The 16,439-nt window shown below is 40.1% G+C and overlaps 1 protein-coding gene and 1 long non-coding RNA gene across 3 annotated transcripts; one reads left to right on the top strand and one right to left on the bottom strand.

The window, feature by feature from the left end:
* Positions 1 to 6,020: 6,020 nt before the first annotated feature.
* On the top strand, positions 6,021 to 6,640 carry LOC122024143. Its single transcript, XR_006123346.1, has 3 exons — positions 6,021 to 6,157; positions 6,231 to 6,321; positions 6,413 to 6,640. It is a non-coding gene; the product is annotated as an uncharacterized LOC122024143 (long non-coding RNA).
* A 66-nt stretch (positions 6,641 to 6,706) lies between these two features.
* LOC122024142 (proline-rich receptor-like protein kinase PERK9) lies at positions 6,707 to 10,616 on the bottom strand. 2 transcript variants are annotated; one of them, XM_042582698.1, is made up of 8 exons: positions 9,008 to 10,616; positions 8,474 to 8,869; positions 8,288 to 8,374; positions 8,127 to 8,197; positions 7,961 to 8,037; positions 7,728 to 7,875; positions 7,184 to 7,345; positions 6,707 to 7,081 (listed from the first exon to the last, which is right to left on the bottom strand). In XM_042582698.1, the coding sequence occupies exons 1-8, from the start codon at positions 9,978 to 9,980 to the stop codon at positions 6,896 to 6,898; spliced, it is 2,100 nt and encodes a 699-aa protein (XP_042438632.1). In that variant the 5' UTR covers positions 9,981 to 10,616; the 3' UTR covers positions 6,707 to 6,895. The 2 variants fall into 2 exon arrangements, with proteins under 2 accessions (XP_042438632.1, XP_042438633.1); XM_042582699.1 differs by having other exon boundaries at positions 6,707 to 7,023.
* Between the last annotated feature and the right edge of the window lie 5,823 nt (positions 10,617 to 16,439).

Here is a 16,439-nt window from a genome sequence, read left to right as displayed (position 1 = left end):
AATTGGGGGATTGTCTCATTCGAAACAGGCTTATGTCGTGCTCAATTCAGGGCCGTTGCTTTCAAACGTTCATGTCAGAGAATTTGGTTTTCTGTTCGATAGAATTTATTTACATATAAAAGATTTGTTTATGAATACAATTATATATATATATATATATATATATATATATATATATAGAGAGAGAGAGAGAGAGAGAGAGAGAGAGAGAGAGAGAGAGATATATGAATTATTCACGAATGAACATGTGTTCCGTTCAGTTGATTTTGCTCACTGTAGATACATAAGGGGTTATTTTAATAGATTTTGAGGTTAATTTTTAATCGATATAAAATATTTTATTCGATATTTGACCTCCCTAATATAAAGAATCATTGTATTAAGGTAAATATCCTCATGATTTATATTCTTTTAGAGAGTGTAGGGTTGTCCGGGAGGAACCGTTAAGATGAAGACTTTATTTTTTTGCTCCGATGAATAAGATTGTGAAATTGTTGTATGTCAAAGCTTAGTGTGGTTATAAGAGGTAAGATGTATTTTTCTAACAATTACAAGATACATAGTATAACATGAGGAGTCACCATACTTTCAAATTTATTTGGTGAGAGGAATATAAAGTTGGGACCGTCAAATTTATTTGGTGAGAGGAATATAAAGTTGGGACCGTCTACTAAAGATTAGTCAGGTTATAAGATAATGGATAGAAATAAAATAAATAAGATTGTGAAATTATGAATTATTGGATGAATATATAAAAATTTTAAAATAAATACATAAATTTATATTATAAGTTAATAATTTATTTATTTTTTATATATTATAAGTTAATAATCAATCAAATAAATTTAAAATTATAAAAATTTTAAATAATTAAATAATTTTAAATTAATAGTTAAATATGTGAACAAATCTATATCAATAATTTAAACAATCAATTCAATGATATCTGTGTTAGACTGGACTTGGCTATCTATCAAACATACACTAGCATGATGAGATGAGTAAAGATTTATTAAGTATTTATATTCTCCTTATTTAGGAGAGAGAAGATTCATGAATGTAATATATGTTTGAGAGGAAAGTAAGGATAATGAAAGTTAGATATATAAAGTTATAAATAACTCTCACTTTTGTTAAAGACTTACGCGTTCAAGAACCTAATTCATCTTACATATATTTATTGGTTAAAACTTATGCATTCAAACATTTGTAGCTCATTTGTTAAAGTCAACGTCGGGGTCGAAATCAGCATCGGTATCGATGTCGGTGTAGAAATCGGTGTCAACATCAAAGTTGGTGTCGGCATCGAAATCGACATCAAAATTTACGTCAAAGTCGCATGTCAACGTCAAAATCAACATAGGTGTCAATGTCGATGGAGTGTAAACGTCGGATGGTGCGAGTCGAACGGTGAGAATATTTTCATTGTGACATAAAAATATTTAAAATAATAATTTTTAGAATTAATATAATAAAATAAGAATATATTTTTTTTCACGGATAAAAAAGATTAAAGATTACCATCCTTGCATTTTCTGTCCGCAGCTATTACTCGTTTATATTACCGCCGTGGGGTCCGAACACAGCGCCGCCTAGCGACTCCGAAGCAGTTGCCGTGTCCCGACGATCCAGAAGCCGTAGCTGTCGCATCGCCCGCACGCAACATCTGCGTCCCCCGCTGCCTTTGCTGCATCATCGGAAGCAGTAACGAGGTTTTGTTCCCCTTCCCACAAATCACACCATGTTATTGGTAGGTTCTGTTAGATTATATAATTAATTAGAATTATTTGTTTATAGCCTTGAGGGCAATTTAGTCTTTTACCTTTTCAGTTAAGGTTTGTTTAGATTTTTTCTTTAGACTTTTTCTTGTAATTAACTATATAAGGCCTTGTACTCTTTATCTTTTGATTCATACATATAAAGATGTGTACTCTTTTTCTTTGGCGTTAATTTCTACATGGTATCAGAGCCTTTATTTCTATTTTTTTGATAATTTGATCGAATCATTGTTAATTCGATCTACAATTTTCGCGGATCGTACAGTTTTGATTGGGTTTCTTTTGTTTTCGCAATACTTGATTTTGTTTGGTGTTTTCGCAATACTCGTAGAGAAGAACAACGTCTTGTCCAGTTCTTGATGGCTCTTCGCGATGACTTTGAAGGATTGCGTGGAACAATTTTACATCGTAGTCCTCTCCCTTCTGTTGATTCAGTAGTACATGAATTGCTAGCTGAGGAGATTCGCCTTAAGTCCCAGGTTGATAAGAAGACTATTGCGTCATCTACGCCATCAGTTTTTGCAACACCACAACGATCTATGCCACATAATCAAAGTAGGTCGACTTCGAAGGTTTCTATTGATGAGTGTGCCTATTGCAAAGAAAAAGGACATTGGAAGTCTCAATGTCCATTACTATTGAACAAAGGTAAACAACATCAGCAGCAAAGATCTCAGTCCCCACCATTGCAACATCAGAATGCTTCGTGGAAATCTAGTAATCAACCACAGTCTGGTAATGCAGTGGCTGCCCCCTCTTTAGATCCGCATATGCTTGAGCAGTTTCAACAATTCCTTGCTTCACAGCCCTCTGCCATGTCTGCTTCTTCTCATATAGGTTTGTCATCCTCTAGTGCATCAGGTATATCTTCCTCTTTATGGATCTTAGATTCTGGAGCCTCTCATCATATGTCACCTAACTTGTCATCTTTTATCTCCTTATCTTCTAATTCATCTGTATCAGTTATGACGGCTAATGGTACTCCGATGCCATTATTAGGTGTTGGTTCTGTTGTTACAACTTGCTTATCTCTTCCCGATGTCTATTTTATTCCTAGTCTTACACTTAATCTTGTTTCTGTTAGTCAATTGTCTGAGTCTGGATATTTAATCTCTTTTTCCTCATCCAATTGTTATGTGCAAGACCCGCAATCTCAGAAGGTGATTGGGATAGGCCGTCGGCAAGGGGGACTCTATGTTTTGGATAAGCTTCAAGTACCAGATGTTGCAGCTTCTAGTATCGATTTGTCATCTTTCCGATTGAGTCGTTCTTCTTCTGATTTTTATTTGTGGCATACTCGTCTAGGTCATATTTCAGCATCTCGTTTACAATTTTTAGCTTCATCTGGAGTATTAGGAACTTTAAAAAGTCATGATATTTCATATTGTAGTGGTTGTAAACTAGCAAAATTTTCTGCACTACCTTTTAATAGAAGTCTATCTTTTTCTCCTAATCCTTTTGATCTTATTCATTCTGATGTATGGGGGCCTTCTCCTGTTACTACAAAAGGGGATCAAGATATTATGTTTCTTTTATTGATGATTGCACTCGCTATACTTGGGTTTACCTTATGAAACACAGATCTGATTATCTTACCATCTTCAATAACTTTAAAGCTCTTGTCAAAACTCAACATTCAGCAGTTATCAAGTGTTTTCGTTGTGATTTGGGAGGTGAATACACTTCCAATACTTTTTCTCACTTACTTGCATCAGAAGGTACTATACATCAAACATCATGTCGAGAAACACCTGAACAAAATGGGATTGCAGAGAGAAAACATAGACACCTTATTGAGACAGCCCGTTCTTTCTTATTGTCTGCAGATGTTCCTAGTATTTTTTGGGGAGAAGCAGTTCTTACTGCTACTCATGTAATTAATAGGATTCCAACTTCTCACAATTCGGGTTTGTCTCCTTTTCAAAAATTGTATGGTCATGCTCCTGATTATTCCTCTTTACGTGTTTTTGGTTGTACCTGTTTTGTTCTTCGACCACACATCGAGCGTGATAAATTGTCCTCTAAGTCTGCTTTATGTGTCTTCCTTGGTTATGGTGTTGGTCAAAAGGGATATCGTTGTTTTGATCCAGTCAGTAAAAAATTATATGTCTCTCGTCATGTTGTGTTTCTTGAGCATATTCCTTTCTTCTCTATACCTCTTCTATCACATGACATGACTCATGCAGATCTTATTCACATTGATCCCTTCAGTACCGACACCGACGAAGCCTCCCCCACGGCTACTCTTCCACATGACAGCTTCATTGAATCTGGTATTCTCGAGACACCAGCTCCACCTCCACCTCCACCTCCACCTCCCCCTCCTGCGCCTGTTCCATCACCTCAAGAGATTGCGGACAATCCTATTCGTCGGTCTACACGTCCTCGTAAGTCTACTAGACTACCCGATTTTGCTTATTCTTGTTATTCCACTTCCTTTGCTTCTTTTGTTGCTTCTGTTCATCGTCTTTCTGAGCCTCTGTCCTATAGAGAAGCTGTTGGTAATCCTCTTTGGCAGAATGCTATGGACGAGGAATTAACTGCTCTGCATCATACTCATACTTGGGATTTGGTACCTCTACCACCAAGAAAATGTGCCATTGGTTCTCGTTGGGTCTATAAGATCAAAACTAAATCTGATGGTTCTATCGAAAGGTACAAAGCTCGTCTTGTTGCTAAAGGTTACTCTCAGGAATATGGCATGGATTATGAGGAAACTTTTGCTCCTGTTGCTAAAATGACCACTGTTCGTATGTTGATTGCTGTTGCCTTTGCTCGTCAATGGAAAATATCTCAGATGGATGTCAAAAATGCTTTTTTGAATGGTGATCTTCAAGAAGAAGTGTATATGATGCCTCCTCCTGGAGTTTCTCACCGTTCTGGTGAAGTTTGCAGGCTTCGCAAAGCTCTCTATGGACTCAAACAGGCGCCACGTGCTTGGTTTGCGAAGTTCTCCATGGTGATTACCTCACTTGGCTTTCGTTCCAGTAATCATGATTCAGCTTTATTTGTCAAGAGTACGCGTACAGGTCGTATACTTTTGTTTTTATATGTGGATGACATGATTATTACCGGTGATGATTTTAATGGAATTGAGTCCTTGAAGTTTGAATTAGCTCATTGTTTCGCTATGAAAGACTTGGGATCATTACACTATTTTCTGGGGATCGAGATTGCCTCTTCACCTAAAGGCTATCTTTTGTCTCAGTCAAAGTACATAGCTGATCTATTTGAGCGTGCACATCTCACTGACAACAGGGTAGTTGATACTCCCCTTGAGACTAATGCTAGGTACTCTCCTTCAGATGGTTCTCCTTTGCTTGATCCTAATCTCTACCGTACAGTTGTGGGAAGCTTGGTGTATCTCACTGTGACTCGTCCTGATATTGCATATGCTGTACATGTGGTTAGTCAGTTTGTCACTGCACCGACCACAGTTCATTGGGCTGTTGTTCTTCGCATTCTTCGGTATCTTCGAGGAACTCAGTTTCAGAGTCTTTTATTCCCTTCTACTTCCTCGTTAGAACTTTGTGCATATTCTGATGCTGATTGGGCGGGTGATCTTACGGATCGTAAGTCGACCACCGGCTTCTGTATTTTTCTTGGAGATTCTCTTATCTCTTGGAAGAGCAAGAAGCAAGATGTTATTTCTAGATCCTCCACAGAAGCTGAGTATCGTGTCATGGCTACCGCCACTTGTGAGATTGTTTGGCTACGTTGGTTGCTTGCAGATATGGGAGTTTTTCTTCAAAAACCTACTGCTCTTCATTGTGATAATCAGAGTGCCATTCAGATTGCGCGCAATACAGTTTTTCATGAGAGAACGAAGCATATTGAGATAGATTGTCATTTTACTCGTCATCATCTACAGCTTGGCACTATCACACTACCTTTTGTTTCTTCCTCACTACAGATAGCTGATATGTTTACCAAGACTCACTCCGCTTCACGTTTCCGATTTTTATCTGACAAACTCTCAATGCTTCTGGCTGTAGCATCGTGAGTTTGAGGGGGGATGCTAGATTATATAATTAATTAGAATTATTTGTTTATAGCCTTGAGGGCAATTTAGTCTTTTACCTTTTCAGTTAAGGTTTGTTTAGATTTTTTCTTTAGATTTTTTCTTTAGACTTTTTCTTGTAATTAACTATATAAGGTCTTGTACTCTTTATCTTTTGATTCATACATATAAAGATGAGTACTCTTTTTCTTTGGCGTTAATTTCTACAGATTCCTCTTCGCTGTTCCTTGAATCGAGTGGAGTAAGGAATTCTCTTCGGCCTCCTTTGGTCAAGTGTTTGGAACTCGGAGACGCCCGTGGCCAAGAAGCGAAACTCCCTTAGGTCTGTCAAGAAATCCAAAGGAGCTCCACAGCCAGAGTAGATATATTCCTTCTTTTCTTTTCTTTTCATTTTTATCAGTCGATCAATTCTTTGTTTTATTTCTGACCAGAGTGAGCTCAAATTGCTACGAAGCAGAGCGCCTCAACCATCTCCTCTAATAACTTCCTAAAGGAGAACTACCTGATAAGATACGGATCAAGGTTATCTTTTCTTCTTGTTCTTTGCTTTTTTTAGCTTTGGTGCTAATGATCATCGATTTATCAATTTTATTGTGGAATTTGTTACATGCAGCAACAATTTGCTATTGGGGTTAATGATGTCACGCGTGTTCTTGAGAGAATGATACAAGCAGATGCAGATTGCCAATCAAACGCTAGATAAGATTTTTGTAAGTTCTATTTCTCTAAAGAAAATTATCATAAATTCTTAAAAGTCAATAGTACTCGATCTGAATTATTCATGCTTTGAGCCTTTGCTGCTTGGAATTTAAATGTTTATAACATTAATGGACGAGGATGAATGTTGGAGTACGCATAGACACTTAATGGAATTGGCAATTTAATCCTTATAGGAGATCACTTTAGATTTCTTCAATTAACATAGAATTTATTAGGATTTTAGTTTGTAGTAGAAATATAACATATCAGAGACAGTGAAGACTAATATCTAATATCCTGATCAAAAGGATGAGAGGATAAATCATATATGATTAATCCATTTTGTGCTAAAGAATGGCCAGATGATGTCAAAATGAATAAGCGCTAAAAAAACCCTTCATAATTCTGATTGATTACTCCAACTTGACTGGCTGTGGTCGGGACTGAAAACTTGGGTACCGAATGCTATCCGCTGCAATAGCCGGATATCGCCGGACTCTAAGGCATTGAAGATTTCGCTTTGGCCTGGTTTGACACCATTGTTTATATCAACATCAGCTAAGGCATCAAGAACTCGTACAACCTGAATCAAATGATGTTTATGTCAACATTCAATGTGATAACTACATCATGATTTCAGGTTGCAGTAAAACACTGGGTAGGTGATGAATCATTCAGTGTATACCTTTCCCATTGAAGGTCTCATAGTTGCTGAATGCCGAATGCAAGCTGCTGCTGCTTCAATCAAACGAAACATTTCGTTTCCATTATAGTCATTTCCGAGCCTTGGGTCGGGTATTTCTCCAAACTCTCTAGTTTCAAGTGCATCGATCAGCCGTGGTCGTGCCTACAAAATTGCATATAAACTGATTTATGTTTACTGGCACAAAGAAGATAAAGTCAAAAGCCAAGTGGCTTATGAATTGGAGAATTAGGAAGTTCAGCTTGTTCTATTTAATCATGCTTCAGTGGATTAACCTTTATGAAAACATCTAAATCCATGTGGCTCTGAACACTAGCTAGCATCCTTATCCCAACTATTTCTTGTCAAAACCTATTTCTAGGGATTAGGTGAATTGGTCGAAATGCAGATACCTCAAAGACTAAAATAGTTAAACTACTCCAGACTATAATAACACTATGCATATGTACTAACACAATAGCCCCTAGTTCAAGCAACTACAACAATTCTCTAAAAAACATGTAAAGAAAGAAATGTTAAGTCTTACCCACTCAACAAGGCTCTCCTCACCCATAGGTTGAGTGTTGTCTACAGGTTTTCGTCCAGTGATGAGTTCCAAAAGAACAACCCCAAAAGAATAAACATCAGATCGGTCAGTTAGCTTGCCACTTGAAGCATATTCTGGAGCCAGATAGCTAAGTGGAAAAGATAAACATAATTGTCAAGGTTAAGTGATATCACATATTCGACAAGAAATAGGCAATTCATTGATTCACCTACCCAAAAGTTCCTACTACTCGTGTGGTTACATGCGTTTTAGCATCCAAAGCTAACCTTGCAAGCCCAAAATCAGAAACCTATGCCATGTATACATGCACATTAGCTATAAAGGCAAAAGAAAATGTAAACTGGTAACTTCAGAAAGTAATGTCATATCGAGGATAACCTGTGCTTCAAAATTATTATCCAATAGTATATTGGAGGACTTGATATCTCTATGAATTATCCTTGGGTAACCTAGTGAAAACCCCAAGAGCAGTCAGTGGTACTTAGTTTACCAACCAAAGAGTTTCAAAACAGATTACTAGTAACTAGTTGAAGTATTACAATCCTCGTGTAGGTAGGCAATGCCGCGAGCTGCCCCAGCTGCAATCTTAACCCTGGTTGGCCAATCAAGGACAGCGGTTTCTTTCCCTGAGATATTTAACGCAGAAATAGCGCAAGACAACTGATAAACTGATAATGCAATATAAACGTTTGTTTCTTACATATGAACCAGTAAGTTAGCCATACCATGAAGATGAGAATCAAGTGTACCATTAGGCACAAAATCGTAAACAAGCAACCTTTGGCTATCTGAAATGCAGTACCCTACCAGGGAAACCAAATGCCGATGGTGCACACGACTGATTATCTCAACTTCGGCTTTGAATTCCCTTTCGCCCTGTCCACTGCCAACTTTTAATTGTTTCACAGCAATTTCTCTTCCATAAGGTAAGCATCCTTTATACACACAGCCAAAGCCTCCTTCGCCTAAGAGATTCTGGGTCGAGAAGCCATTTGTCATACCATACAACTCGTGGTAAGAGAAGCTTAACTGAGCATTGCTAATCACCGCTTCAGATGCAACACTAGCAGACTTATGGTGATACACAAGGGGAGCTGTTGGGGACGTCAAATGGGGTGATTCTAGTGAGGAAACAAGATATCATCATCAGAGCAGACAAAGTTGAACAGCATTAGTGAATTGCTGCATACCATACTGAAACTGTATCAAGAATTGTAAAGCAAAGTCGTTCGATTCACCGAGATGAATTGTTGCATTACCTGACATTGCCGACGAGGTGAATGGAGAAGGCATAACAAACCCTGCAGCATATCCGTTGGCCGACTTCCTACGCCTTCTTACAAGCCAAAGAGCCAACCCCAGAGAAGAAAGTAGAAAGAGTGCCACTACAACAACAACGGGTACCATGGCTGTGCTTGTTCTAGTGCCACCACCCCCTTGAGTGTTGCCGGAAATTGTGCCAACTGAGTTCGTCGAATTGCCGGGCAGAATGCTGGGAGGAGGGGTCAAGGGAGAAGGAATTTGACCGGGGGAAGGAGCTATGGCACTGGAAGAATTGATGAGAGAAGAGGGTGTGGTAGTGGGTGGTGATGCAGAAGGAAGAGAAGGGGAGCTGGGAGGCGATGTCTTTGGTTGCTCAAGGATTGGTGATGGTGGCGGGGTGCTGGTTGGTGGTCCGCCTAAAGTTGGAGGTCGTGGAGAAGGGGGAGATGGAGTGGGGGTTCGACGAGGTGAAGGTGCGGAAGTCTGCGGAATGGTGTCTGGAATGGGAGGAGGAGGGGATGCTGCATTGGGCGGGGGAGGAGAGGCCGGAATCAGTGGAGGAGGAGGAGGATCTGTGGCCCTGGGAGTGGAGATTGCAGCCGGTAGTGGAGGTGGAGGTGGAGGTGAAGGTGTAGCAGGCGGCGGAGGAAAGGCCGCAGAAGTGGGTGGAGCAGACAATGGTGGAGGCGGGGGAGATGATGGAGGCGAATCGGCAACGGGCGGCGGAGAATTGGCGGGCGGAGCTGGTGGCAGTGTCGGCGGCGGAGAAGCTGGAGGAGGCAGAGAGGCCAGCGGTGGTGAAGAGGGAGGCGAGGCTGTAAGAGGGGGAGGCGTGCCGGAAACCGCTGGAGGAGAAGCTGGTGTTGGGTTCGTGATCGGAGGGGGCGAAAGCGAATCCGCCGGCGGCGGTGAATCAGAAGAAGAAGACGGCGGATTCGCAGAAGAAGAAGGCGAAGGGGAAGACGACATCCTCTGCAACTACAATGAAGCTTAAATGGTCGATGATCAAACCTGCAAACAACAAATCACCATGGCAAACCTCTGAGCTGCCATTGAAGCTACTTCCTTTCTCGATCCATCCACATTTCAGATCATTCAACCCTAAATCGATGCAAACTTACACAGCTCTCGGGAAGAACAAATCGGCAGCACAAACTCCCAAAGCTACTCGTTCCTATCACAGACTCCCGAAAACACTCCCCATCGCATCGCCATTCGCAGAACTGGATTACTCAGCGCCACATACAACAAAAAGATCAACTTCCAGCGGGCAAACCCATCAAGATCCTACTTTTTGGAGGGGGAAGAACGCGTAGCGTGCCAAATCGGGGCAGCCTGTTCCCACTGGATCAAACGGTGGCCCAAATTCTCAACTTCGCTAAAGAAACCACCGCAAGATCCAAACTTTCCCGAGATTGAGCGAATGGGGATCAAAACAAAGGGGGGAAAAAACAGATCTTGTGAACGGTTGACTGTAAATTGTTCGAATGTTCCGGCTGCAGCGATTAGGGTAGAACCGTAGAAGCAGAGGTCGACACTCAAAATTCTTCCCATGTGACTGGACACTGACAAAGGTAGTGGGAGTGAATGGTTCCTGAAAATGAAAAAAATAAATTGTTATTATATATTTATATGTGGCAAATTGCTTCTCCCATCCAGCACACCTCTATATATTTTTTAAATGACCTTCGTATCCTTTCTTCTTTACACTTCTTTACTTATATTTTTTTCCCAATTTTATTTAATTTAATCAACTTATTTATTATTATTTATTAAATTTTTTAATTTTTTATTTTATATAATTTTTAACCTACATTCTCTTTCATTACCTGCACTTTTATATATATATATATATATATATATATATATATATATATATATATATATATATATATATATATATATATATATATATATATATATATATATCAGAAATGATATGATGCGGACAAAGCCGAGCGGACCGCTGCAGACATGCTTCCTGATCGGTCACCAGATCGATCAGGGTGTTGGTTGCTACTCGGAAAGCCTAGAGGTTCCACTGTACAAAAATTTTGTACAAAGGTCTGAACCTTTTCCTAGCTACCATGTGTTCTTTTAAATTAAATTTTGGATCGCCTGCGGAACTTAATACATTTGATCCAAAGCTTAATCTATTTGTTCTTTTAGGTTTTGACTTGGATCTCCTGCGGAACTTAACACGTTCGACCCAAATCACCTTAAGTTATTAATTCCATTAAATATTAATTTCCATAATTGGTTCCTAGTACTGACGTGGCGAGGCACACGACCTTCTTGGATATGGGAGCAACCACCACCGACTAGACAAAACCTTTTATAGAAATCTAATATTTAATTTCCTAAAATAACTTTAGGTTAACCAAAAAGAACAATCAAATCACAAGGAAAAGAAAAAAATAAAAGAACACAACATCGAAAAATACATTCGAAATTCTAGAACGTAAGCCTCTTGTATTTGGTATTATTTCCATAAATAACTAGTATGATACGGAAAGAAAAATTACTAGTTATACCTTGTAGAAAAACCTCTTGATCTTCTACCGTATTCCTCTTCTAACCTCGGACGTTGTGTGGGCAACGATCTTCCGAGATGAGAAACCACCAACCACCTTCTTCTCCTCCTAGCTAGGTTCGGCCAATAAAGAAGCTTCACCAAGGAAGAAAATCAAAACACCAACCAAGCTCCAAGAGATGCTAGCTTTCTCTCCTTCTTCTTCTTCTTCTTCTCCAAGTAGTATCCGGCCGCCACAAGAGCTCCAAGCCTTTGAGAGATTCGGCCACCACAAAGAGGAAGAGAGGGAGATGATGATGATGATGGCCGGCCACACCAAGAAACAAAAGAGGGAGAGAAAATAATAGAGGTTGTGTCTTGTGAAGGCACCCTCACCCCTTCTTTTATATTCCTTGGCCTAGGCAAATTAGGAAATTTAATTACAATAAAATTTCCTTAATTTCCTTGACATGATTTAATTGAGAAAAATAAAATAAAATTTCCCAAATTAAATTCAAGTGGCCGGCCACATCAATGAAGGAAAAAAAATTAGACAAGTTTTAATCAACAATTAAAACTTCCTAATTTGTTTCCGGAAATTTTAAAAATAAAATTTCTCTTTAAAAATCTCTTCATGGTTGATAAAAGGAAATTTCTATAATTTTAATTTTATCAACATGTGGATAATTTTAAAGAGAAAATAAAATATCTCACCAATCTACAAATAAGGAAAGAGATCTAATCTCTTTCTTTAATCTTTTGTAGATCTTTTACAAGAGAGATATTTTAATTTTAATTCTCTTTAATAAATTATTTCTTCCACATAATAAAAATTAAAATTAAAATCCCTTTTTAATTTAATTTGGCCGACCCCCACTAGCTTGGGTTCAAGCTAGGGCCGACCACCCAATTTTATACCTAGGCCGACCCTAGCTTGGTTCCCAAACTAGCTTGGCCGGCCCCCTATTGGTGGGTATAGAAGGTGGGTATAGAACTCTATAAATAAGAGGCTACGATAGGGACCGAGAGGAGGAATTGGTTTTGGTCTCCCGATAAAATTAAGCATCCCGTGTTCGCCCCGAACACACAACTTAATTTTATCAATAATAATTCATTCCACTAGAGAACTATTATTGAACTACCGCACCAATCCCAAATTACATTTTTGGGCTCCTTCTTATTATGAGCGTGTTAGTCTCCCTGTGTTTAAGATATCGAATGTCCACTAATTAAGTGAGTTACTGACAACTCATTTAATTAATATCTAAGTCCAAGAGTAGTACCACTCAACCTTATCGTCATATCGGACTAAGTCCACCTGCAGGGTTTAACATGACAATCCTTATGAGCTCCTCTTGGGGACATTATCAACCTAGTATCTCTAGGACACAGTTTCCTTCTATAATCAACAAAACACACTATAAGTGATATCATTTCCCAACTTATCGGGCTTATTGATTCATCGAACTAAATCTCACCCATTGATAAATTAAAGAAATAAATATCAAATATATATGCTTGTTATTATATTAGGATTAAGAGCACACACTTCCATAATAACTGAGGTTTTTGTTCCTTTATAAAGTCAGTATAAAAGAAACGACCTCAAATGGTCCTACTCAATACACTCTAAGTGTACTAGTGTAATTATACAGTCAAGATAAACTGATACCTAATTACACTACGACCTTCTAATGATTTGTTCCTTTCCATTTTGGTCGTGAGCTACTGTTAATAATTTATAAGGTACTGATAACATTATCTTCTGCATGTGACACCACATGCTATGTTATCTACAATATAAATTAATTGAACAACTACAAACAAATGTAGATAATTTGACCAAATGTGATTCTTTATTCAAAACAAATGTTTACAAAAGCTTAGGCTTCCAGTATACACTCCAACACTCTAGGCGGCCGATATTTATCGTCATGGCTAAGTGTAAGGGTAAACCCTGAGCGGGGACCAGCTCGGGGCATGGAGCCAACTGAGCTCCAGGGCAAGATCACCCGACGTCACATCTCGCTAAAGGATCTCATAGGTGGCGCTCTATATGTTTACTTACCTTATGAGCTCGTGGTTCCTTCGAGTTTGCAACTGCACCGCTATTATCACAATAAATTGTGATGATTTTGGGCAAACCAGAATCACATCTAAGTCCATTAGAAAGTTCTGAGCCATACTGCTTCTTTAGTTGCCACATACTCGACTTCCATGGTTGAGTCAATCGCATTAACACTCCTCCATGAAATGGCTCCACCTCCTAAAGTAAACACATGCCTGATGTAGACTTCTGTTATCCCTATCGATTGGAAATCAATCAGTGTAATTCACGGGGCGGATAATGCGCTTGGTAAACTAGCATATAATCTCTAGTCCTTCTCGGGTACTTTAATATATGCCTTACCTCGGTCAATGTCCTTGTCGGTTACTCGATATCTGCGACCATGCCCGGCAAAGCGGATATCGTGTCTCGTATAGCATTGCATACATTAGGCTTCCTCCAGCATAAGGAGCTGCTTTCATGTCCTCTATCTCTTCGATGTCTTTGGAGACATCTCTTTAGATAGAGCTACTCCATGTCTAAAAGGTAAGAAACCTTTCTTGGAATCCTGCATGCTAAAACGAGCAAGGATTGTATCTATATATGAAGCTTGGGACAGACACAACATTCTTTTCTTACGATCCCTTATAACTTTGATCCCAAGAATGTGTGCACAATCTCCTAAGTCCTTCATATCAAATTGTTTGGACAACCATACCCTTACGTCTGATAATACCTTGACATTGTTGTCAATTAACAAAATATCATCTACGTATAGTACAAGAAATACCACCACGTTTCCGTTACACTTCTTATATACACAAGACTCATCCGGACTTTGAATAAATCCATATGACTGGATTACTTCATTAAACCGGATGTTCCAAGATCTTGAAGCTTGCTTCAGTCCATAAATGGACCGATTGAGCTTACACACTAGATGCTCTTTGCCTTTTTCAATGAACCCTTCTGGTTGCTTCATATGGATGTTCTCTTCAAGACTTCCATTAAGGAAAGCTGTCTTGACATCCATTTGCCAAATCTCATAATCCATATGAGCAGCAATGGATAAGAGTATCCGGATAGACTTAAGCATGGCCACCGGTGAAAAGGTCTCCTCATAATCGATTCCCTCTTTCTGAGTGTACCCTTTCGCAACAAGCCTAGCTTTGAAGGTTTCTACCTTCCCGTCTGTCCCTCTTTTCCTTTTGTAGATCCACTTGCATCCAACGGCTTTTACACCATTAGGTGGTTCTACAAGCTCCCAGACCTTATTAGAGTACATAGACTCTATTTCAGAATTCATTATCTTTTGCCAAGATGCTGCATCTATATCTTGGAGTGCTTCGTCATATGTTCGTGGATCAGGTTCATGTTTATCAGGGATCAAGTCCGAAGACTCTCCCAAAAACATGAATCTTTCAGGCTTCCTTACAACCCTCCCACTACGACGAGGCACTTTCTGTGGTTGTGTATTATGTGTGACACGTGTTGCAGTCTCTTGTGGTACTTCATCTTGTACTGTTGGTACTGAAGTAGACGTGTCCTCTCTAAGTTCTTCTAAAACAACTTTGCTACTGGGCTTGTGATCCATTATATAGTCTTCTTCTAAAAACTGGGCATTGGTGCTTGTTGGTGCAACCTTAGGTCAAGGTTGACCTGGTTGACCCAACTCGAGTTGACCTGACTCGAGTTGTATTTTGATGTTTGACAAGAACAAAAGAGTTGTATGTTGAAGGGAGTTTGGCATGGTGAAAAGTCCAAGCAGGGAGCTTGGCACGGGAAAAGTCCAAGTATGGAGACTTTGCATGGAAAAGTCCAAGCAGGGAGCTTGGCACGGGAAAAGTCCAAGTATGGAGACTTGGCACGGAGAAGTCCAAGTATGGGAACTTGGCAAGTGGAAGTCGGAGAGAGCTCGGTAGCTTGTTCTCCGGACTGTGGTCAGAAAGGGCTCGGTAGCTCGTTCTCTGGACCGGATGTGGAAGTCCTGGTGAGTGAAGCCAGGCAGTTGGAGAAAGTCCTGGTGAGTGAAGCCAGGCAGGGGAAAACCCTAGTGAGTGAAGCTAGGTGAAAGTCCTGGTGAGTGAAGCCGGGCAAGGGAAAATCCAGATGGATCAAGGGTGATCGGACATCTGGTGTTGAGAAGGTCAAGTAGGTCAAGGGAGTGATACTTGACAAGAGGAAAGTCAAGTGGGTCAAAGGATTGACCGGACACTTGGTAGGGAGTCTTAGCAGTCAAGGGTGACCGGATGCTAAGCATAATGTACCAACAGTCAAGGTTGATCGGATGTTGGTTTGGGAGACTTGGGACTTGGTTTGGGCAAAACCAAGCTCGGATCGGTCACCGGACCGATCGGTTGATCCGCTGTGTATTTGATCGGTCTGGCGACCGATCGGATAACAAACGAAACGCGCCGATTACGTGAGCTGCGATCGATGCGGGGACCGATCGGCATGAGCGATCGGGGCCGATCGAGCGATATCTGATCGATCGCCGATCGATCGGTGACGATCTTGAGGAGTGCGAGGAACCGCACTCAATAAGCCCCGATCGGTCAGCAGACCGATCAGGCCATACCCTGATTGGTCCCCACGACCGATCGAGCACGATCAATAGCTAGCGAGTTCGGGAGAAGCGCTGATCGATCTGGATCGATCCGTTGTGAGTGACAACGGCTAGGTTCTGCGTCTGCTATATTCTTCTTTTTCTTCGCAGGTATAAAAGAAGGCTGCTGCTACTTAACTTCCTCCTTAGAACTTCTGTTCTTGTGCTCTAGAGCTTCTGCTCTTACCTGCTATCAGAGCTTTGCTGAGCTCCTCGCAGCTGAAGCTTCGCGTGAGCTTCTCGACTGGATTCTCGTCAGCTGCT

This window comes from Zingiber officinale, chromosome 9B (genome assembly GCF_018446385.1).
Source record: "Zingiber officinale cultivar Zhangliang chromosome 9B, Zo_v1.1, whole genome shotgun sequence".
Taxonomy (NCBI): Eukaryota; Viridiplantae; Streptophyta; class Magnoliopsida; order Zingiberales; family Zingiberaceae; genus Zingiber; species Zingiber officinale.
The sequence above is the reverse complement of the archived record's forward strand: the minus strand, read 5'-3'. Positions and strand labels throughout refer to the sequence as shown.

Coding starts and splice junctions, on each gene's coding strand:
- LOC122024142 (XM_042582698.1), bottom strand. CDS start 9,980: ATGTCGTCTTCCCCTTCGCCTTCTTCTTCTGCGAATCCGCCGTCTTCT. Junction 8,375..8,473: donor ACTTGATTCTCATCTTCATG/GTATGGCTAACT, acceptor TAAATATCTCAG/GGAAAGAAACCGCTGTCCTT. Junction 7,082..7,183: donor TGAGACCTTCAATGGGAAAG/GTATACACTGAA, acceptor CATTTGATTCAG/GTTGTACGAGTTCTTGATGC.